The sequence below is a fragment of the Triturus cristatus genome, chromosome 3_1, assembly GCF_964204655.1.
Source record: "Triturus cristatus chromosome 3_1, aTriCri1.1, whole genome shotgun sequence".
Classification (NCBI taxonomy): domain Eukaryota; kingdom Metazoa; phylum Chordata; class Amphibia; order Caudata; family Salamandridae; genus Triturus; species Triturus cristatus.
Genome location: NC_140583.1, coordinates 725,266,239 through 725,288,645, shown reverse-complemented (window position 1 = coordinate 725,288,645; position 22,407 = coordinate 725,266,239). Strand labels below are relative to the sequence as shown.

At 46.7% G+C, this 22,407-nt stretch overlaps 1 protein-coding gene across 1 annotated transcript in view; it reads right to left on the bottom strand.

Annotated features, from left to right (window-relative positions):
* DRD4 (dopamine receptor D4) overlaps positions 1-22,407 on the bottom strand; it is a 253,598-nt gene that overhangs the window by 57,907 nt on the left and 173,284 nt on the right. Inside the window, exon 2 of the mRNA XM_085646388.1 lies at positions 20,838-20,950. Coding sequence (XP_085502514.1) covers positions 20,838-20,950 — 113 coding nt within the window. The remainder of the gene's footprint in view (positions 1-20,837; positions 20,951-22,407) is intronic.

Sequence of the window (22,407 nt, the reverse complement as noted above, 5' to 3'; positions counted from 1 at the left end):
GAGAGCCGTGTCTTGATTGGGGGGAGTGGCCTGTCTTGGCGCTCAACAGCACTAATGGAGGTCTGCAGTTGCTCTAACCCAGCTGTCTTCAGACAGCTATGTTACAGGTTTCAAAGTGTGCATGTCTGGCTGGCCATCGCAAGATGGCCAGCCAAAAAGACAAGAACACTTTGAAAAGTGCACATACAACTCACCCTTCTCCTAGTCCCTGCTGCTGTCATTCCCCTTCATGAGTTATGGACTAGCTGCTATGCTGACAATATTTATACTATGCATTTTCCTGCTTGTTGTGGAACGTATACTGCATGTTAGGGCACGTTAGTTAAAATAAATATTTTAAACTATCTTGTGTCTTAGTCAGATCTTATTGTGGACAAGTACAAGAGAGTGAGCAAAAGGGTGTGACTTGTAACCACCATTCCTGAGAGATCTGGGAGTGTTGTGTTCTGGGGTGTCTAATCATCTGTTTCTCTGTGAATGAGTAGGAGAGCAAGTGAGACACTATAGCTAGTCGGTCCTGGGTTTGTGGGAACTAAGGTGGTAGGAAGACTCAATCCCTATACACCAAGGTACCATTTCCTGTGCATAGTTCTGTATTTGTGTAAAATCCCTGCAACACCATGTGGCATGTGCTTGCTCCGCCTTGAAGAACGTAAGATTCTATTGGCTGAATCAGTTGTTCTGCAATATGGGGTATATCACAATGCAATATGGCTATTGCCGCATGGTGTGGTTGTGCAGCTTTCAGTCAGATGTGTGAAATTTCTTAGAGAAGCACTCAAGCTAATGAACTCGCCTCTTGTGGGCTGCTAGAATAGAGAATTTTCAGGCCCTCCATCTCCGTGAAGTCACCCCAGCTATGTCAATCAGGTGAAGCTGCGACAGGTTTGGCCTCTGTGACAGGGCTATTGCAGGCCTACTTCATTCACACCATTTTTCAACCATCTGCCACTCTCCTCAAAAGAATCAGACTATTAGAGCAAAGACAAATCGAATCATTCCATGCCATTGCATTTGCTGTTTAACTCACTTGAACCATAGTTTACACTTTAGTTACTGGTTTTGCAGCAGTGATGCTGGCCAGATGTTATTGTACTGGGCAGTTTATTAACTCTAATCCATATGCTGCCCCAGCTTCTTCTACAGGCCTTCTCAGCATATAATATCCCTGCTGCCCAAAGAAGATTCCTGTGGGTCCTTAAAGCCTAACAAACTTGCCTTCCATATGAGGGTTGCTGCCTGCACTTTATTTACTGGTTACTCCAATTTCAGCGTAACTACCCTTGAGGACAACCTTGCTCTTGTCAGGGCTGCAGAAGATTAATACACTAATTAACCTCTTATATCTGCCTGGACTGGCTTAGGCCATTGAATTTGCTCTTCAACAGATCCAAATACAGCGCAGGCTGCACTCTAACCCTCACCAGTCATGGATTAGTAGTACGCTTAAAGCATCTCTTTATATGACTTTGCATCACGCACTTTATCTGACCACAGCTGTATGGGGTTCACTGCTCTTTTTAGCACAACAGACCCTGGCTTTTATAGGGCCCACTGTTATATTTAGTACAACAGACCCTGGCTGACCACTCGTGAATAAGCCTTGAACTTCGAAGCTAACCTGGTCTGTTCCTCTGGTTTGCTCCCTATTTTGAACTTCCTGGCTTTATTTGAAAAGATTCTGGTTGACCATCTAGGAATCTGCCAGGTTTGTGATGCCAAACCAATTTGTCTCGCTTATGGTGCCAATCGGCCCCTCAGGACTGCCTGAGCCGAGGTCTGTAGGGGCAGTTCCCCTGCATGTCCAACAGGGCACAGAAGATGGCAAGAAGCACCCCAGCTCAATCAGTCTGATTTTATCCTGCCCTCTGTACATTGACCAGCGTCGTGGGGCATCGATGTCACAGGAAACATCTTCTGCAGGGTGGCAAAATGGCTCATGAAAAGGCAGCTCTTGGACAGCTTGGATCAGAGTGATTTTAAATCTACTCTCTTTAGAGTCTGCAACAGGCACTTTTATTGAAACTACTTTTCCATTTGTAGCCGCTGTCCTACAGCAGGACTTCTGTCCCCAAATCCTTGAGGAAGCTACCATCGACCTGTACCCTTAATTGATTCTCAGGCCCCTTAAGCCATTGGAACCCCTCTTGAATAAACATGTTTTTTTCCTTCTTTGTATTAAATTTGGACTGTAAAGACTTATGAGCTGCTAAACTTATAAGAAGTATACTGGACGGAACTGAATAACTCCTATTATGACCTCTCGCTGTTTTTATTGTTTTAACATTGACGTTATTTTTTTAAAATATATTCTGATGGTTTTAAATAACTGGTTACAATAAACATGTACCTACCCAATGTGAGAAGACCATTGTGGTTTTTTTTTTTTAAAACAAACCCCTGCTTATCTAGGTTGTTTCTTTAAAAACAATAGAAAGTGCTCACAACAAACATGGTGCCTCATCTGAAAAGTTCACTGTCACCAGGAGCGTCATTGAACCAGCGACTCTGCTGAGGGCACTGAGATTCATGCCTACCTGTCAGGGATCTCTATATTGGTTGGTGACTCTCTGTCAGGAAAGTGAAGACAATGACCTCTGCTGGCCTGGTGAGCCACCTGCCAAGGTCTAAATGATCCCATTTGGCTTAGCATGCTGAAGATTTCTAGCTCTCTGGCTGAAGACAGTACCTCAGGTGTGGCCTTTAACTTTCAATGGCACTTCCGAGGGGAACACTGTCACTCAAGTCACCACCTATTGGTTGATGCCACATAGGTGAGAAGCTCAGTCAGTGATACAGGACTTTGAAAGGAGATACTGAGTGCAGCTTCTGTCCATGATGTATGTACTGAGACGCCCACTTCCCCAACCTTGTTCTCTTCTCCTTATGGACACACTGGTAAGGAACAACCAATGCGTGGTTGGGAAAAGAAAATAACTAAAAGAAATAGTATGAACAGTTATAGGAAACTAAGCTATGACTCACAGATGCCCTGTGAGAGCCAGTTGTACTGTGAACATTTTTAAGGCTACCCCTCAAGTAAATTAGTCAAAAGTTGGTTTACTTAGACCATAGCATATTAAACAAGACAAAGAATACCATATCTACATATACACTCCAAAAGAATACAACTATGGTTTATATATAATCATTGCTCATAAAAGTTTCTAAAACTCTTTACATTAATTTCAATTTACATTCAAATATTGCATCTTTGTAGTAAAGTAGGATCTGCTTTCATGGTCACCCCCACTTTTTGCTGTTATCATTATTAATGTGACTAGTCTGACGGATCCTGCTAATCAGGACCCCATTCCCTGTGCTTGTTCCCTAAATTGGACATGGTGAGTATGTAGGTACACTCCAGATTTACTGCTGGCATAGCCTGATAAGTCCCTAGTATATGGTACTAAGGTACCCAGGGCATAGGTACACCAGGGGTCTCCCACGGGCTGAAGCATGTATTATGCCACCCACGAGAGACCACTCAAATTGTGACTACAGGCCTGCTATTGCAGCATGTGTGAGCAGTGCTAGCACCACTTGTGACAGATATAAGATTCCTTATATCATCTTGTATCTGCGGTCACTGCACTTAAAACCTATAATTCACCCCTAAGGCAGGCCTTTCAATCCTGAAGGCAGAGTGCTCGGTTCTAAGTAAAAGTATCTTGCATGCTTCCTGACTGTTTCTGAATCCATATTAAACAAAATAGGTTTTAAAAACCTTGCGCTTAGAAATTTAAAAAAGAAACAATCCAATAAAACATGTAGACTATTACGTTTAAAACATAATTTTCAAGTGCAATTTGCTCCATTTTCAAGAATCAAGATTATCATCTCTGGATGCATAAAAAAATGGTTACAACCGTCTTAGTTTCAAACTTGGCACAACACCTAAATAGTTGTAATTTAGTTGGTCCTGCCAAGAATCCCTTAAATGCTCAATCGATTTTTGTTACCCACTTCCGACAATTTCTTCGTGTCAAAGATTTGCTACCTTGCAGAACAGAGCACTTCTGTGGAAAGAGTAAGTTAACCTACCAAATTGCCCCAGGCTGTTAGCTTTGCTTCAATTCCTATTGCCTGGATCTAGAGTGAACTTCCAATATCTGGGGACATGTGTTTTGCACAATGTTGCAAAGAACCATCAACTGAGTATGGGACTTGTGATAACGGGCCTTCCTGCTTTTATAAAGTTTTGGAACACTCTGCAGTTATCTGTTTATAGGAAGAGTAGCATTTGGTCTTTCTGCTGCAGTGCTTATATGTTTTTGGGGTGCAATAGTTTAAATGTGGAAAAAAGTGTTTGCAGAATTGTATGTGTTTTTATTGTAGTTCATCTGGGCAGGGAAAAGAAGTAGAATCAAATTGACCACACTGATGAAAGAGTGGGCCAAAGGTGGAATGGATTTACCTGACATGGAACTGTACTATATGTTAGCCCAACTGCAGCATGCTGTACACTGGTTGGATGAGGATGATAACTGGGAAGAGAGACTGCTGTGGAGAAAGCCTAAAGACCAGGCACTGGATGGTATTCAGTCAAAATATCGAGTTGGAAATGTCGATTTAACTAATATTGAGTTTTAAATATCGTGACATAGAAATATCGACAGCAAGAATATCATGGTCAAGAATATCGACTTTAAGGTAAGGAATATCGATTTAAAAAAACATAGAAGTCATTAATATCATTTGCAAAAACATAGTTGTTTAGAATATCGACTTTTTAATTAGTGTTATGTATTTTAGTATATATTTTAAATGTATGTGATGTATTTTTTTGTATAAGTATTGTTTATGTTTTTTAATACATGTGTTACATTTTTAGTAGTCATTAATTATATTATAATTAAAGTTTGTGTTTTTCAATTCTGTAGTGGGTTGTGAGTTTATAATGGAGTAGGCTGGGAAGTAATTTGATTATAACAAATTAATGAATATTTGTTGTTTATTAATATTTATTTAATTGAGATTATTCAGGGACCGATTCCAATCCTGGAAAAAGGCCGTACGAATCGTCGTACGGAGCGTTTTCTCCGTACGACTCGTACCCGGTAAACTGTCCGTACAACCTAGGAAGTACGATTCGTACAGAAAGCCTATTTCCATACGTTTCGTACAAAAGACCGTACGGGTCAAGAAAACCTAAGATTCTGATCCGGAGCAGCTTGTACGCGACGTCCGGACGTATTTAAGCAGCGTTTTATGGCCCAGCAAGTACGATTCGTCCCTACGTCACTCCGTACGGCTCTTTTTTTATGGGAGCCAATAACAGCCGTAAAAGCTGAGTGCCCAGGGGTACTAGTCATACAGGCATACACCCCCGTGTGTTGTGTATGTACGCACCGTACCCCCAGCGCGTATGTACGCACCGTACCCCCAGCGCGTATGTATGCACCGTACCCCCAGCGCGTATGTATGCACCGTACCCCCAGCGCGTATGTACGCACCGTACCCCCAGCGCGTATGTATGCACCGTGCCCCCAGCGCGTATGTACGCACCGTACCCCCAGCGCGTATATACGCACCGTACAAACGTGCTGGGGGTACGGTGCGTACATACGCGCCGTGGGTACGGTGTGTACATATGCGCTGGGGGTACAGTGTGTACATACGTGCTGGGGGTACGGTGCATACATACGCGCTGGGGGTACGGTGCATACATACGCGATGTTGTTGTAAGGTGCGTACATATGCATGGGGGGGCCTGTACAACTCGCACCCCGGGAACAACTTTTCCCAGGATACGAGTCGTACAAACTTCGCTTCGTAGCGGGTAAAGTCATTCCCCGTGTACGGGACGTTTTCCGTACGAATCGTAAATCGGAAAGCCGGTCCGGATCGTACTAGTACAGTCGGACTGCATTTTTACGATTCGTACAGAAAAGTGTCCGAGTCCGTCTTGTACAACTTTTCCCGATCCGATTCGTACGGATCGGGCCGATCCGTATGTATTTATCCCGCACGAATCGTACTTCACGGGTCGGACGGGACTTATCCCGCACAAATCGTACTTCACGGGTCGGACGGGACTTGTACGATTCGTACGGAAAAATTTACGGATACGAGTCATACGGAAAAAAAAAATACATGATCGGAATCCACCCCTTTATGTTAATGGTATATATATATATATTCACTGAAAAAACCATAGGTTTCACACACGTTATAGTTAGGAATTATCATTTACAAAACCTTGCAAATTCACTTAAAAAACCATAGGTTTCACACATGTTATAGTTAACTGTACATTTCACTCGTAAAAAACCAATGAAATTCCACGTTATAGTTAGATCAGGTAACTATAACTTGCGCGCCCACAATAAACTGCTCATGACGTCACATATTACATCACTCATGACATGGTCAGTGACATCACTCATGACATCAATGATGACATCTGAAATTACACATTGTGGGTTGCGGTCACGCAAGTTATAGTTACCTGATCTAACTATAACGTGGAATTTCATTGGTTTTGTACGAGTGAAATGTACAGCTAACTATAACATGTGTGAAACCTATGGTTTTTTAAGTGAATTTGCAAGGTTTTGTAAATGATAATTCCTAACTATAACGTGTGTGAAACCTATGGTTTTTTCAGTGAATTTGTACGGTTTTTTAAATGCTAAGTTATGTATTTATTTTTAATTTTTTTTTCTAGTTTTTCACTGTGCGCACACCCTGCGCGCACAGTGCTGGGATGGTATCAATGACATAGTAAAGGAGACCCTCAGCATTCTTATTGTGGTATTTGTCAAAGTGCCGCGCCACGGGGTAGGTTTTATCCCCATTTTTGATGGCACGTAGGTGTTGTAGCACTCTGTTTTCCAGCAGGCTTTTCTCATAAGTCTACACAACAAATTAAGGGTCAATATTCGTGTAAGACGGATTATGCAGTTTACATACTACAGTGCCCTTGCGGCCTAAAGTATGTGTGCTCTACCATCTTGCCTGTGCACAAGAGAGTGCTACAACACCTACGTGCCATCAAAAATGGGGATAAAACCTACCCCGTGGCGCGGCACTTTGACAAATACCACAATAAGAATGCTGAGGGTCTCCTTTACTATGTCATTGATACCATCCCAGTTGGCAGCCGGGGTGGTAACCGGGAAAAGAAACTGCGCAAGCTAGAATCATGCTACATCATCAGACTCAATACCAAAATCCCACATGGTCTTAATATGGAAGAAGACTTACATACTCACTTATAGGTTCCTTTCGCTCTTGATCAACTTGTATTTTAGTTTTTTAGGTTTTGTTTTAAGTTTTATTTTATTGTTTTGATTTTGTCACTTATTTGGACAATGAACATTTATAGACAGACCGTTGTGCATACATTGTTGATGTATATCCTGGCCCACTTGGGCAGTATTTGTTTGGTTTTGTGTTTGTTTGTTTGCTTGCTATTTTGGCTTATTTTGCTAAAATTACATTTAGTGCTTTTGATCACTAGATCAACCCATTATAACATCCACGCTACTCTGGTCGACCATACATCAGCTTGGTTGATCATGACGGGCTAAAGATGAAGACGGTACCATTATGGTAATCTAACTTCGTCAAAAAATTGTTTTGTGAGTGTTGGACTTGGCCCTTCTGGCAGGTTCACCCCTGAACTTTTTTGATTTTTACTGGTGACTTGGTGTGGTGATTGTTTGGTTTCTGCGCACTTTCCCTGTGTCCCAGGGTAAAGTGCGTGCGTGCTCTGAGTGCATGTGGTGAGATAGGCCTGCCCTCCCATAGGAATGCATGGGGAATGTATGTGTCCCTAGTAGTTCCTGATGCGTGGGGTGTGCAGGCCCGAGTTTGGTATGTGCGGACTCGTGGGAGTGAATGCTGCGCGATGATGTGTGCGGCGTGTATGTACCTAGTGTGGAAGTGCCACTTCTAGAAGTGGGCACTTCTGTGTGCAGTGTGTCTGTCGCGTGATTGGCTGGTCATGTCATGTGACGGGCTAGGGATTCCCCAGTGTCAGGATGAGTCACCCAGTGGTGAATGGGGAGATCAGCAGCTAGATGGGTGGGAGGAGTCCACCTGGGTCCTGAATAGGACAGGGTTTTCCAAACACAATGCTGGCCCCGCCCCCTGTGGTGCGACTGACGACCCTAGCCCTTCCAGTGAATAGAGTGAGGGGCTGAGCACATCAAGGGTGCTCCCCAACCAGCTGCGACTGGTTTTCCCCCTCACCCTGAACCCAGAACAAAGGGTTTGCCTGTATAAAAATGGGGCTGTGTCCCCACAGAAACTGTTCTCTGCCAGGATCTTACCTGAGGGGGGCTGCTGCTGCTGCTGGACCAGAGGACCGCCACCTGGACTACCTCCCTGCCTGGAGGCCCAGTGAGCTGGCTCTGGGTCCAGCCTTGCCCCCCACCCCTGCCCTGCTGCATGCAGGGAAGAACATTGCTGGACTTTGGTACTTTCCTGCTCCCCAAAGCACCTGGGAGCGCTTTAATTTGCCAAAGCGCTGGGAGCGCTTTATTTGTCCCTCAAGCGCCTGGAAGCGCTTGTAATTGCCTTTTAGCGCTCAGAGCGCTTTATTTCTCAAAGCCGGTGCCCACCCGGCGTTTGCCCCGTCTGTACAGATTCTGAAGTCCCCTGGCAGGTGCCCACCCTGCCAGGGACATTGCCGTGGTCATTGGCGGGTGCCCACCCCGCTTGTTTGTCTTAATTTCACGGCGGGTGCCCACCCCGCCGTATATTTCCGATCGCGAGGGAGCCTACTCCTCGTTGCCGCTGTAAGAATCACCGCCGCAGCCGGGCTTCAGCCGGAAGTCAGGCAGCCTTCGTCGGGACGGGGGCGGGACTTGAATAGGAAGCGGACGGGAGCCTACCCCGCGCTCCTACCACTGGACGAGGAAGAAGAAGCAAGGAGTCCGGAGCGGCCGTCTCCAATCCGAGTCCCGGGTCCCAGGAGGGGGCCCGGGTAAAGGGAGGCCCGCGCCGCGGAGGAGACACCCGAGGAAGGAGACGCCGCCTCGTAAACACACGGTGAGTGCGGCCGTCCCCGTGGGTTCCTCTCCCCGCCTCGCGCTGGGTCTCCAACGTTGCAGGGGCATTTCTGTGGTGCCTGAGACAGGCACCAAGGCACTACGGGTATCGGGCGGCCCCGGAAGGCCGCCCCCACGTGGTTAGTGCTCATGATTAAGAGCCGTGAAGGCTCCACGGGGGCATTCTTGTTTTTAGAGCCTGTGAGGCTCTGGGGGCATTATTCCTTTTGAGTCCATGAGAAGGACTCCAACGAAGGGGGACTAAGTGTTCACCGAGCCCCGTGAGGCTCTAACGCGGTGCCCAGGTGTTTGCAGAGCCCACGAGGCTCCCACGTTATTCGGGGGCATTTCATTGGTGATTCTGAGTCCCAGAGGTGACTCCAACGTCTGGGGGCACCATTTCTCGAGTCCCTGCGCAGGACTCTAACGTTGTGGGGCAGCCTTTCGCTTTTCTGAGTCCAGAGGGACTCCAACAGGGGGCATTCTTTTTGGCAGAGCCCAGGGAGGCTCCAAGGCATGCCATATTTGTTCTAAGGGCCCAGAGGTGCCCAGGCCCCGGTCCCTACAGCTGCCCAGCACTTAGTGGGCAGCTGCCACGTTTAGGTTGTGCCTTGTGCGCCTGGCTTGCGCAGCCTGCATAGCCGCTCCCTGATATCGCTGTATATTGGGTATTTCTGCATCCTGAGAGGCCAGTTGGCCTGCGGACAGTTATCTTGTGTTGTGCCCTCCCCTAGGGCACTTGGTGATTTTCATACATGTACTTTTTGCGCCTGCGCAATGCCTTCATGATATTTTCTGTCCTGAATTGTGTTTACACCTCTAAATGTATTTTATGCATCCTGTGTTTATGTGCTTAGACCCCTACAGGTAGAGTGATACTTAGGTGGTTGTTTTCTCCTTAGTACAGGTGGTACTAGTGAGGTCCTAGTTCCCTGCGTGGTATTCCTAAAGGTGGTTAGGGTTGCGTAGGTGGTACGTTCTGATACCAGTAGTTACTGGTTGTGTGCTACATGTTCTATTTTTAGTGCTACAGTGATTGTGTGCTATGTTCTCAAATATTATTCCTACGTTCTAAGTGCTATTCCTACAAAGTGCTAATTCCTGACAGTGGTCCATGTGGCCCTGTCCCCTGTATATATAATCCCTTGTAAATTCTGCCCGTGCCTGTTGGCACATTGTAAAGTGTGTGTTTTTATCTAATGTGTTGTGTATAATACAAAGGTTATTTTTATATAATACCTTGTGTGGAGTTTCCTTTGTGGTGGGCCTTGGGTGTTGTTGCTGGGTGCGCGCGCAAACGCTTTACACATCGCCTCAGGGATAAGCCTGTCTGCTCGTGCCAAGCTACCAAGGGGGTGAGCAGGGGTTATCTTTGGCGTGTAACTTCCTTGCCCTGACTAGAGTGGTGGTTTCTGCCTGGCTTTGGCGCAAGCCTCAGCCAACCAGAAATCCCATTTCTAACATTGGTGATCAGCGGTGGGATTTGGACTTGCGTTTGCGCTGTACCGCAGCGGCAACTGGCCGCACTACAAAACTCTGCATTTAGATAAATCACATGGTATAGGGATTATTCTTTTAAAAACTGTTTTTAATTGTCATTTCTTTGGAAATGTGGTTTTGTGCACTGTGAGTTAGGTGTCCCTAGCTCGGGAGGGTAGATCATCCCCCTTAGTGCATTGTGTTTCTGGATTCACCAGAGGGTGGGATCCAGTGGTGGCAGCGTAATAGTGTCCTGTACATTTGTCCCCCGCCCTGCGCCCAGAGTTGGTACCTGTGTCACGTGGTGGTCAGGTTGAGGAATCAGGGGTGGTAGAAACTGCCTTACCAGTCCGAGGGGAGGGTTGTGTGTGGATGAGTGGTGAGTGGCACTAGGCAAGTGAGTGTGAGTTCTCTGGGTTAGAGAGCTTGCTGAATCTTTTTGTGAATTGTGTACTCCTGTTAAACTCAGACCCCTAGGTTCCCTGTGTGATCTTTTCTCTAGAACGTCTGCCAGAATGGAGCCTGCTTTTGATCTCAGTGATCTAGTTTATTACAGTATGCAGGAGTTGGAAAGGTTCTGTAGAGAAAGAAACATAGGGGTGAGAGAGTCAGACACTGTGTACGAATTGAGGAACTACATGATTGGATGGCAAGCAGATGAATGGAAACGTGAGCGCAGTGAGGAAGAAAGGGCCCGGGCCTCACACCTGGAGGGTGGTGGGTCTGTGGGGAGCCCTGAAGACTCAGAAGAAGATGACAGTACCTGGACGCCAGTAGAGAGTGAGGACCCCGTAGGTAGGGAGTCCCTTGCTGGGTCCAGCGTAGAAGATAGCGCCTCACCCCTTTCCCTGTCCCCTGAGCGCAGTGGTAGTTTTCTGGATTCCCCAGTGAGGGTGGAGTCCAGGGGGGGCAGCAATATAAAGTGCAGTATAGAGAGTCCCAGTCCCAGTTCCCCGAGTGTGGTACCTTGTTCCCGAGAGGAGGAATGTAGGTTGAAGTTCAGGGGCAGTAAAAAGCTGTCTCACCAGTCTTGGGAGGAGGCTGTGGAGGAATGTCATGATGCCCTGGTGGACTGGTTGGTGTTTAACCCGGAGCAGGATTTGGATGGAGTACTAAATATGATTATCAAGGAGCAGATGCTCAGTAGTTGTTCTCCAGGGTTGCGCCAACACCTGTTGAGGTATAACTCTTTTTGTCCATTTGAACTTGCAGAGGAAGCAGACCGCTGGGAAAGGGCCAGAGGTTCTCTAGTGTCATTAGTGAGTGATTCCAACAATAGTGGGTCAGAGATCCTCCAGCCCAGCGTGGTGGAGGAGGCTCAGTGTAGCCCAGCTAGGTCCCAGGATAGCGAGGAGGGTGTAGGGGCTCGCTGCCTGGCTCAGTGGAGCAGGAGTGAGGGGGTGACCGAGGGTCCCCAGACGTCCGAAACCCTGCCTCAGGACTTGGATGGTTTCATGAGGGAACACCAAGTTGGGGACCTAGGCTGTCCTGTTAGTCCACTTGAGGAAGATCTCTTAGTGAGTGGAGGACCTGGGGCACCTGTAACCAGGGCTCCTGTGGTTCTGGAGTCTGGCGGTACCGCTCCGGTAGGGAGGGTACAGGAGTCCAGCGTGAGTGATTGGGGGATGAGTTCCCCAGTGGAAGAGCCGGTGGGTCAGGGACTTCCCAGTTGGGCTAGGTTCCCGTGTAGTGACCAGGGTGACACCACTTCTGTTCTGGGGGATCTCCGCGCACTGTCAGGTGGACAGGGGACGGGAGATCAGCGCCAGACAGACAGTCGCTCGACATACGTGTCATTTGATAGCCTCAGGGGGATGGAGTGGAGATCCCCAGAAGTCCTGGAGTGCCAGGCAATTATTCCACCAAAGGTTCTAGGCCGGAGGTTGGAAGGCCAGGTTCGGGATCAGCCTGACCTGAAGGGTGGGACGTCTGTAATCAGCGTCCCGACCAGTTCTTCTTCCAGAGGTACCGCCCCAGTTGGTAGGGAGCAGGGTTCTGGAAGGGGGTGCAGAGGGTGGGAGAGCCCACCTCTGCCCCCGGTACAACCTGAGGGGTTAAACCCTGGGTTGGAATGACGTTCTAGGTGTACCCCTCGCCAGAGGAGGAGGAACCCTAGGAGAAGAGGTAGGGGGAGGAGAGCCTTCCCTGAGACTCCTGGTCCGCCTGAGGGTGTAGACCCTAGGCTGGAGAACCAGTGGCAGTCTAGTCCTGTCTTTCAGAGAGGAAGAGTGGAGAATGGCCGCTATGTGCCAGGGGTTACTACCCCCCACTCTGTGGTTAGGCAAAGACCAGTGGCACCTGGGTGGCCTAGGGACTGGTCTTGGCCGCGGACAGCTTGGGAGTACCAGTGGGGTATCCCAGTTGGTCCAGACAGTGGTGTTAGAAAGAATTCCATGGGTTCACCGTGGCGTAGAACCGGAGGGTGTCCCTGCAGTTGCGGGCCCGCGTCCGTGTTCTATCGCCCCAAGCAGGGAAGTCCATCACGGTGGTGATTGGGCTGCCCTGCGTTTTGGCTGGAAGGGGGTTGTGTTGGACTTGGCCCTTCTGGCAGGTTCACCCCTGAACTTTTTTGATTTTTACTGGTGACTTGGTGTGGTGATTGTTTGGTTTCTGCGCACTTTCCCTGTGTCCCAGGGTAAAGTGCGTGCGTGCTCTGAGTGCATGTGGTGAGATAGGCATGCCCTCCCATAGGAATGCATGGGGAATGTATGTGTCCCTAGTAGTTCCTGATGCGTGGGGTGTGCAGGCCCGAGTTTGGTATGTGCGGACTCGTGGGAGTGAATGCTGCGCGATGATGTGTGCGGCGTGTATGTACCTAGTGTGGAAGTGCCACTTCTAGAAGTGGGCACTTCTGTGTGCAGTGTGTCTGTCGCGTGATTGGCTGGTCATGTCATGTGACGGGCTAGGGATTCCCCAGTGTCAGGATGAGTTACCCAGTGGTGAATGGGGAGATCAGCAGCTAGATGGGTGGGAGGAGTCCACCTGGGTCCTGAATAGGACAGGGTTTTCCAAACACAATGCTGGCCCCGCCCCCTGTGGTGCGACTGACGACCCTAGCCCTTCCAGTGAATAGAGTGAGGGGCTGAGCACATCAAGGGTGCTCCCCAACCAGCTGCGACTGGTTTTCCCCCTCACCCTGAACCCAGAACAAAGGGTTTGCCTGTATAAAAATGGGGCTGTGTCCCCACAGAAACTGTTCTCTGCCAGGATCTTACCTGAGGGGGGCTGCTGCTGCTGCTGGACCAGAGGACCGCCACCTGGACTACCTCCCTGCCTGGAGGCCCAGTGAGCTGGCTCTGGGTCCAGCCTTGCCCCCCACCCCTGCCCTGCTGCATGCAGGGAAGAACATTGCTGGACTTTGGTACTTTCCTGCTCCCCAAAGCACCTGGGAGCGCTTTAATTTGCCAAAGCGCTGGGAGCGCTTTATTTGTCCCTCAAGCGCCTGGAAGCGCTTGTAATTGCCTTTTAGCGCTCAGAGCGCTTTATTTCTCAAAGCCGGTGCCCACCCGGCGTTTGCCCCGTCTGTACAGATTCTGAAGTCCCCTGGCAGGTGCCCACCCTGCCAGGGACATTGCCGTGGTCATTGGCGGGTGCCCACCCCGCTTGTTTGTCTTAATTTCACGGCGGGTGCCCACCCCGCCGTATATTTCCGATCGCGAGGGAGCCTACTCCTCGTTGCCGCTGTAAGAATCACCGCCGCAGCCGGGCTTCAGCCGGAAGTCAGGCAGCCTTCGTCGGGACGGGGGCGGGACTTGAATAGGAAGCGGACGGGAGCCTACCCCGCGCTCCTACCACCGGACGAGGAAGAAGAAGCAAGGAGTCCGGAGCGGCCGTCTCCAATCCGAGTCCCGGGTCCCAGGAGGGGGCCCGGGTAAAGGGAGGCCCGCGCCGCGGAGGAGACACCCGAGGAAGGAGACGCCGCCTCGTAAACACACGGTGAGTGCGGCCGTCCCCGTGGGTTCCTCTCCCCGCCTCGCGCTGGGTCTCCAACGTTGCAGGGGCATTTCTGTGGTGCCTGAGACAGGCACCAAGGCACTACGGGTATTGGGCGGCCCCGGAAGGCCGCCCCCACGTGGTTAGTGCTCATGATTAAGAGCCGTGAAGGCTCCACGGGGGCATTCTTGTTTTTAGAGCCTGTGAGGCTCTGGGGGCATTATTCCTTTTGAGTCCATGAGAAGGACTCCAACGAAGGGGGACTAAGTGTTCACCGAGCCCCGTGAGGCTCTAACGCGGTGCCCAGGTGTTTGCAGAGCCCACGAGGCTCCCACGTTATTCGGGGGCATTTCATTGGTGATTCTGAGTCCCAGAGGTGACTCCAACGTCTGGGGGCACCATTTCTCGAGTCCCTGCGCAGGACTCTAACGTTGTGGGGCAGCCTTTCGCTTTTCTGAGTCCAGAGGGACTCCAACAGGGGCATTCTTTTTGGCAGAGCCCAGGGAGGCTCCAAGGCATGCCATATTTGTTCTAAGGGCCCAGAGGTGCCCAGGCCCCGGTCCCTACAGCTGCCCAGCACTTAGTGGGCAGCTGCCACGTTTAGGTTGTGCCTTGTGCGCCTGGCTTGCGCAGCCTGCATAGTCGCTCCCTGATATCGCTGTATATTGGGTATTTCTGCATCCTGAGAGGCCAGTTGGCCTGCGGACAGTTATCTTGTGTTGTGCCCTCCCCTAGGGCACTTGGTGATTTTCATACATGTACTTTTTGCGCCTGCGCAATGCCTTCATGATATTTTCTGTCCTGAATTGTGTTTACACCTCTAAATGTATTTTATGCATCCTGTGTTTATGTGCTTAGACCCCTACAGGTAGAGTGATACTTAGGTGGTTGTTTTCTCCTTAGTACAGGTGGTACTAGTGAGGTCCTAGTTCCCTGCGTGGTATTCCTAAAGGTGGTTAGGGTTGCGTAGGTGGTACGTTCTGATACCAGTAGTTACTGGTTGTGTGCTACATGTTCTATTTTTAGTGCTACAGTGATTGTGTGCTATGTTCTCAAATATTATTCCTACGTTCTAAGTGCTATTCCTACAAAGTGCTAATTCCTGACAGTGGTCCATGTGGCCCTGTCCCCTGTATATATAATCCCTTGTAAATTCTGCCCGTGCCTGTTGGCACATTGTAAAGTGTGTGTTTTTATCTAATGTGTTGTGTATAATACAAAGGTTATTTTTATATAATACCTTGTGTGGAGTTTCCTTTGTGGTGGGCCTTGGGTGTTGTTGCTGGGTGCGCGCGCAAACGCTTTACACATCGCCTCAGGGATAAGCCTGTCTGCTCGTGCCAAGCTACCAAGGGGGTGAGCAGGGGTTATCTTTGGCGTGTAACTTCCTTGCCCTGACTAGAGTGGTGGTTTCTGCCTGGCTTTGGCGCAAGCCTCAGCCAACCAGAAATCCCATTTCTAACAGTGAGAACAACAAACTTGACGCAAATTGAAGATTAACTGAGTCAAACAATGTTATTACATTTTACAACAACTTTAATGAATTGTGGTTTTGTAAACTATGTGGCACTTGCCCTTAATTCATTTGCTTATCACCGCATGTTGTCGAACTACGAGTCTGTTGTCCATTTTATTATTTGTAGTTCACCATGTGACCTGATCACATTCACTGTTTTAAATTGCCATGAAAACTTTATCAAATCGCTAGTGAACAAGCCTGCAGGTCAGGCGAAACGCGTCTAGCTTTTCAGCTGGCAATAAAGAATTTTGCACAGACACGGCGTCGATTGCTTTTTCAAGAAGTTTGGTGAATTATTGTGACCGCGTTTGGGAGGTCTCTTCTTCGACGCGCCCTTTGTTTTGGAGGCAACGGGTGTTCCCATCCACCTGTGGATTATATATATATATATAATTAACTGTGGATACTGGAACTACCAGCATGCTTTGCAGCATACGCCCACTGGGGCGGGACTCGATAAAGTTGAGAAGTGGTTCTACAGTGTTGTTGCTGTTTTCATGTACTAAGGTTTGTGAACAATGTCATCAAATCCGAAACGCGTAGAGCCGCTTTTTTAGAAGATTAAAGGTGGGATGCTGATACTGCTGCTGCCCTAACAAGAGAGGGAGAACTTTCTGTGTGGGCGACCTCAATAGGGCAACCCTGTGTGTTTAGAGATGTTAGCGGCTGGTCCGGTCGCGAGGACACCCTGCCTCTGGAAAAGCGGACCTGTGGCGACAAGAAACCTGGGCGCTAATTGGACAGAAGGCCCATTGTTAAGGGTGAAGTAAGGGCAGCATACTCAGCTTTCTCTGCTTTTGTCAACCCATGGAGGAATATTATTTTGTGAGACTAATGGACATGGCAACACCCACTAGTGTTTCAATTAACTGTATATACTGCAACTACCAGCATGCTTTGCAGCATACGCCCACTGAGGCGAGACTCGATAAAGTTGAGCAGTGGTTCTACAGTGTTGTTCCTGTTTTCATTCACTAAGGCTTGTGAACAAGGACATCAAGTATAAAACGCGTAGAGCCGCTTTGTTAAAAGATTAAAGGTGGGATGCTGATACCGCTGCAGCCTTAACAAGAGAGGGAGAACTTTCTGTGTGGGTGACCTCAATAGGAGCAACCTTGTGTTTTTGGATATATATATCGATATCTATCTATCTATCTATCTATCTATCTATCTATCTATCTATCTATCTATCTATCTATCTATCTATCTATCTATCATAGATAGATAGATATATTTGTAATATGTTTTATAATTTTAAAATGATAAAATAATTTAAAATGAATAGTTTAAGAATTGTTTTAAAGTAAATATATATATTTATTATTATGTAAGTGTGTTTAACTTTTTTTATTACGCCTATTTGTTATATTTGTTAAAATGTATATTAAATCTACTTTATTTAAAAATAATCTTTTTTACTATTTAACATTTTTAATATTTTTTTATATATGTATATATACATATATCTATATACATATATATAAAAATCGATATTTTGTACAACTATATTTTTCCCCGATATTTTTCTACTTACCTGTTTAAATATAGGGAGTTGATAGTTTTGCATTCTATATTTTTTCATCTATATTTTTGACATCTACATTTTTCACATCGATACTTTGTCAGTATACCCACGGTCATATCATAGGGTGTGAGTAGTGAAGCGTTAATTGGCACTCTTAGGATTGGAGTGTTTGCACGCATCGTGTGAGGAGGGTGGACCATTGTGTTAATGTAAAGTGGTGTGGAGGTGCATCGGGTGAGTTAATGAAGTGTTCAATGTTGGCCCTGTTGATGTTCAATATAGTTTTGCTATACATTGATGGTGCCGGTATGGAACATAATGGATGGATATTTTATAATTCTCTCAATATGGAAACTGTATGGCACAATTATTCAAATAAATGCAATAGAAAGATAAATATGCGTGGCAAAAACAGACAGGGAAACCAGGATCAGGATGAAAACTGCTTGAATGCTTCAGGACGTTGATATTTCTCTATTTATATTTATTATTGAAGTAGTGCAAACGAAACTTAATTCACCAAAATTCAAGGTGAGTTCAAGACAAGTGCAAACAATGCCAGAAACACAAACAAATAGAATTAAACAAACTCTATTAGCAGGTACCTAATCCAGCACAGAGTCCATACAAGCCATTGTTGGCGTGGGAATAGATGAAGCAAAGGTAACAGTGCAAATACTTTCAAAGGGCATAACAAAGCAATCATAATTATAGCCGTATGCAAATATTTAGACAGTTCAATAAACCAATTTCCCTTTTGTTTGTGCATGATGGTGCAAATGCTTTCAAAGTGGCTCACCCACTTCTAGTTGGGCAGGAGGACATGCTCAGTAAAGGTGTGTGAACCACGGAAAGCTCGAGCCAGACGCGAGCCAGATACCTGGCTCTGGCTCAGCTCTAGGTCGTCGTAGACCCTGGAGCCAAAAATGAGCTGAACTTTTATGTAGTTTCTGCGTGCTACTGACGTTCGTAAACTCATTCACAAAGAATTCGAAACAGAGCACTAACCTTTGATGTAAAACGTGCGAGAGAGCGAGATACCTATCTGGTGGTTGAGGGGTGCAAAATGTGGAACTAAAAAATCTGGGATCAATCGTGGCTTCCATACTTGATCAAACTTTTTATCATAGGCAAATATTTATTTTATTCAGTCCTTTTTTCAATATCACATCTGAGAGAATCTTCAAATAAGTGAATAATTGATGCCTGTTATATAACTACCTCCTGGCAGGGCAGCTCTGCTTTTGAAGGGCACAGGGATGATAAGGCAGCAGCAGAGATGGAGGAAGATAAAAAGCAGAAAAACACTTGAGGGGAGTAAGGCTCCAAGAACTATGGAGTGAAAAGTGGAAATGAGAGTCGAAAGGTTGAAGGTGCGTAAAATAGGCTGACATTAACAGGTTGAGCAGAAGGGAGTGTGGATACCGCTATGGAACTAGGGGAAGCAGTTGAAGTAAAAAGAAAGATAATGGCAAAAGGAGAGGCTTTGGCAAGAAAAAATAGAAATATAAGTAACTTTTGCATAAAAAACATGTTCTGCAAACTATCAGCCACTTGAATAGAGAGGCCAAGGACGGTATGGGTATACACTTTAAACTACTCCATCAACCTCTACAACAGGTTTGATCCACACGAGGAAAGTGTGAGAAGTTGACACTGCTGTAAATGGTCAAGAGTTGGCATTCGTGGGCAGCGTAAAGCAGTGGCAGACAATGGCAGAATCCTGCATCGGTGGCACTGATGGGTAATGGAAGGAGTGTGGAATGTATAGGCAGAGTAAGCAACTGGCACTGCCCGGTAGTATGAGGAGCCAGAAGTAATAGGCAGAGCAAGGAACTGGCGCTGGGGTGGCATGAAGAGATAGACATGATCAGCAGAGCGAGGAACTGGCACGGCAGGGAGATGTGGCAATGCAGAAATGATAGGTAGAGTGAGTAGCAGCGCCTAATTTAAGCTGGTGTTTTCCGGTGCTCAGCACCAGCACTTAATCATCAACACCCTCCTTTTCATGAGCACCAGTTAAGGACACATGCATTTACAGGGACAGTGAGTGATTCGCCCAGAATCACAGGATATTGAGCTGATGCCGAGACTCGAACAGGGTTCTTCAGCTCCGAAGTCTTCAGCACTGGCAATTATACCATATCCTATCCCCACTTTCATGAGTAATAGGTGGGGCCATATTATCAAGGAACGGCGATAACATTATCGCCGCTTTAGTGGCAGGATTGCCGCTAAAGAGGCGATAATGGGCTTGATAATATGCCCTTGTGAATTACCATAGAAGCCCAGGTTCTGGTGTGAACCTGGGCTTCTATGGGAATTCACAAGGGCATATTCTCAAGCCCATTATCGCCGCTTTAGCGGCAATTTCCTGCTGCTAAAGCGGCGATAATGTTATCGCCGTTCCTTGATAATATGGCCCAAAGTTTTGTTTTAGGCGGCGCTAACAGGAGAAATGAGCTGGTGCAAGCTGCCTCCTGATTGGAGCCCCAGCATGTATTTCTTTACAGATTAACCAGCGGTGAGTAGCGTGAAGAGCTGGAACTGGCCGGCAGAATGAGGAAGTGGTAGTGTTGGACAGCGTGAAAAGTTACCAATAATAGGGAGCTCTGATACATAGACCCAATGGCATCACGCAAAATGATGGGTCCCCTCCACTAGTGGGTAGCTGGGCACTGACATTGCTCAGCAGTCTGTGACCGACATCGTGAACAGGGGTTATGAGAAGCAGGGGTCACTGTGAGAAACAGGCACCAGTGACCGTGTGAAGAGCCAACACTGGTGGCTAGTGAGAATCTGGCAACAGAGGAGCTGGTATAGTGGGCATTATATGACGTGGTGTTGGGGCTGTGGGTACATAAGGCACTGAAAATATAAGGCACTGTGCCAGCTTGAGAAATCGTCACCGTTGCCCAATGTTCTTCAACCTTCTATTCATGCCCATGACGCAGTGCAGAATCCCTTCATTATCAAGTTCCACTCTGGCCCCATTGTCTCCCTGGTGTTCCCTCAGAATAGTCAACAGCCCAATGGGGATTTCTAATGTACTTAACTTATCTAACAATATTTTTCGATTTACTAGGTCAAATGCAGCTCGAAAGTTGACAAAACAACTAAAGAAATAGTTTATTAGACCTACCAACTTCTGAGGTAGAGACCATAGGCTAAATAAATGGTCGGGAGTAGAATGACCATCCCTAAATGCTCCTTTTTTCTTTGGGTTAACCCTCGAGTCAACACTCTCTGTAGCATCTAAGACGGTGATTCGTTTTCTTCTTCCACCATCCACTTCATCAGGAAATGTATAACCCAAAGACTGATCAGTTAGCACTCAAAGCATTGCTCTACTTCTAAACAAAGTACAATGGAAAAGCCTCACCGGTCAACGCTTATCGCACAGAGGTTGAAAATGGAGGCAGTGCACAGCATCACGTCCATGGTCATTAGTGCATCGCAGAGGATGGGGCCCAAGGTCCAGATTCCATCATGGAACTGCACGAGAAGGGAAATAGGGATGGAGAGAATTAGTTCGGAGAGGAAGATAGATCCAGTGATAAAGATGGGTAAGAAAGAGAGTGACACATATTGAGATAGACATCACGTGGGGTGCACAAGGTAGAAGAAAAAGCAGTGACCAAGTAGATGAAGTGATTCATGAAGCAACGATGATTTCAGAGAAAGGCAGAGAGTTTGTAGGTAGACAGTAGGAAGGTGCTGGCACAGATGGAGGGAGAGGGAGAGTAACAGGACAGTGAGAGAATACATGCAGAGTGCAATTAAGTGGATACGTGGAAGAAACAGTCAAGAGGAAATAAGAAAACATGAAGATATAAGCTCAAGAGAAAGCAGAAAAGGTAATGGCAAAATGGTAGGGGAAAATGACATATGTAGAGCAAAGGAGAAAATATATTTGTAGAAAGCACAGGAAATTAATGAATTAATAAGCCACATAGAATAGAGGCAGGATGCAATGTGGAATGAAGACCGGTGGAACAAAAAGAACAGGGGAAGGAAGCATGGGTGTAGCAAGACAGAGAGCACAGAGACGGTGTGCACGAAGCAGGTGAGACGATTTGGCAAAATAAAGTGTGCGATAGTCAGGAAAGAAAGAAATATGGTGGAATAAAGACAAACAAGATGGCCGGTATACCCAATCGGATGAAGGAGCGAAAAGCATGTTATAAAGAATAAGAGAATGATTTATAAGGGAAGGAATTAATGTAGAAAGGATGTAAAGCGTTAGATAGAGTCAAAGGTGGATGTGGAATGTTAGGAGGGAATAGAGGGAGAAAAAGAGAAACATTTCTGTTAGCATTTCAATTTGTGCAGTACAGCTGTACATTTTATCATTGTACATTCAAATTGAACTGTTCAATAGATTGCTCAGGAACTTCTGCAGGACTGGGTAATTGTTGCAGTGTTTGTTTCTTCTTTCATGTTTCTAAGGTATGCGTGGGGTGTCTGGGAGGATAGCTCCACCAAACAAAACAATAGGACAGTAAAAATAGAGCTGTCCTCTGAAAAGAGAGGCTTGGCATCACTGTGAGCAGTGGTGAAAAATGACAGGTCCTGTTGGCATTTCAACGCCTGCACTTCTTTTTGAAAAAATACAGCAGCTCCTGTACTTTTTGTTTTCAGAAGGTACAGTAACTGTGCTTATTGGTTTAGCAAAGAATATGCATGTATTGTTTTGCAAAGAACATGCAGTACAAGGCCACATATTTTTCTGAAAATTGTGTATGTAGACATTTAGTACATGAAGGATTTCAAAATGTTTCTCGCTCTTATTATTTGCCAGTATTTGAATTGTACTGTATTTACATTGATATAGAGCCATGAACGTCAATTCACCAAAATGCCTAGGGTAGCGGATGTGACATCACACGCTCTTTGACCTTCAGTTTCACTCGCACACACATGCTTACAGATTATTCACTTTTAGTTTGATT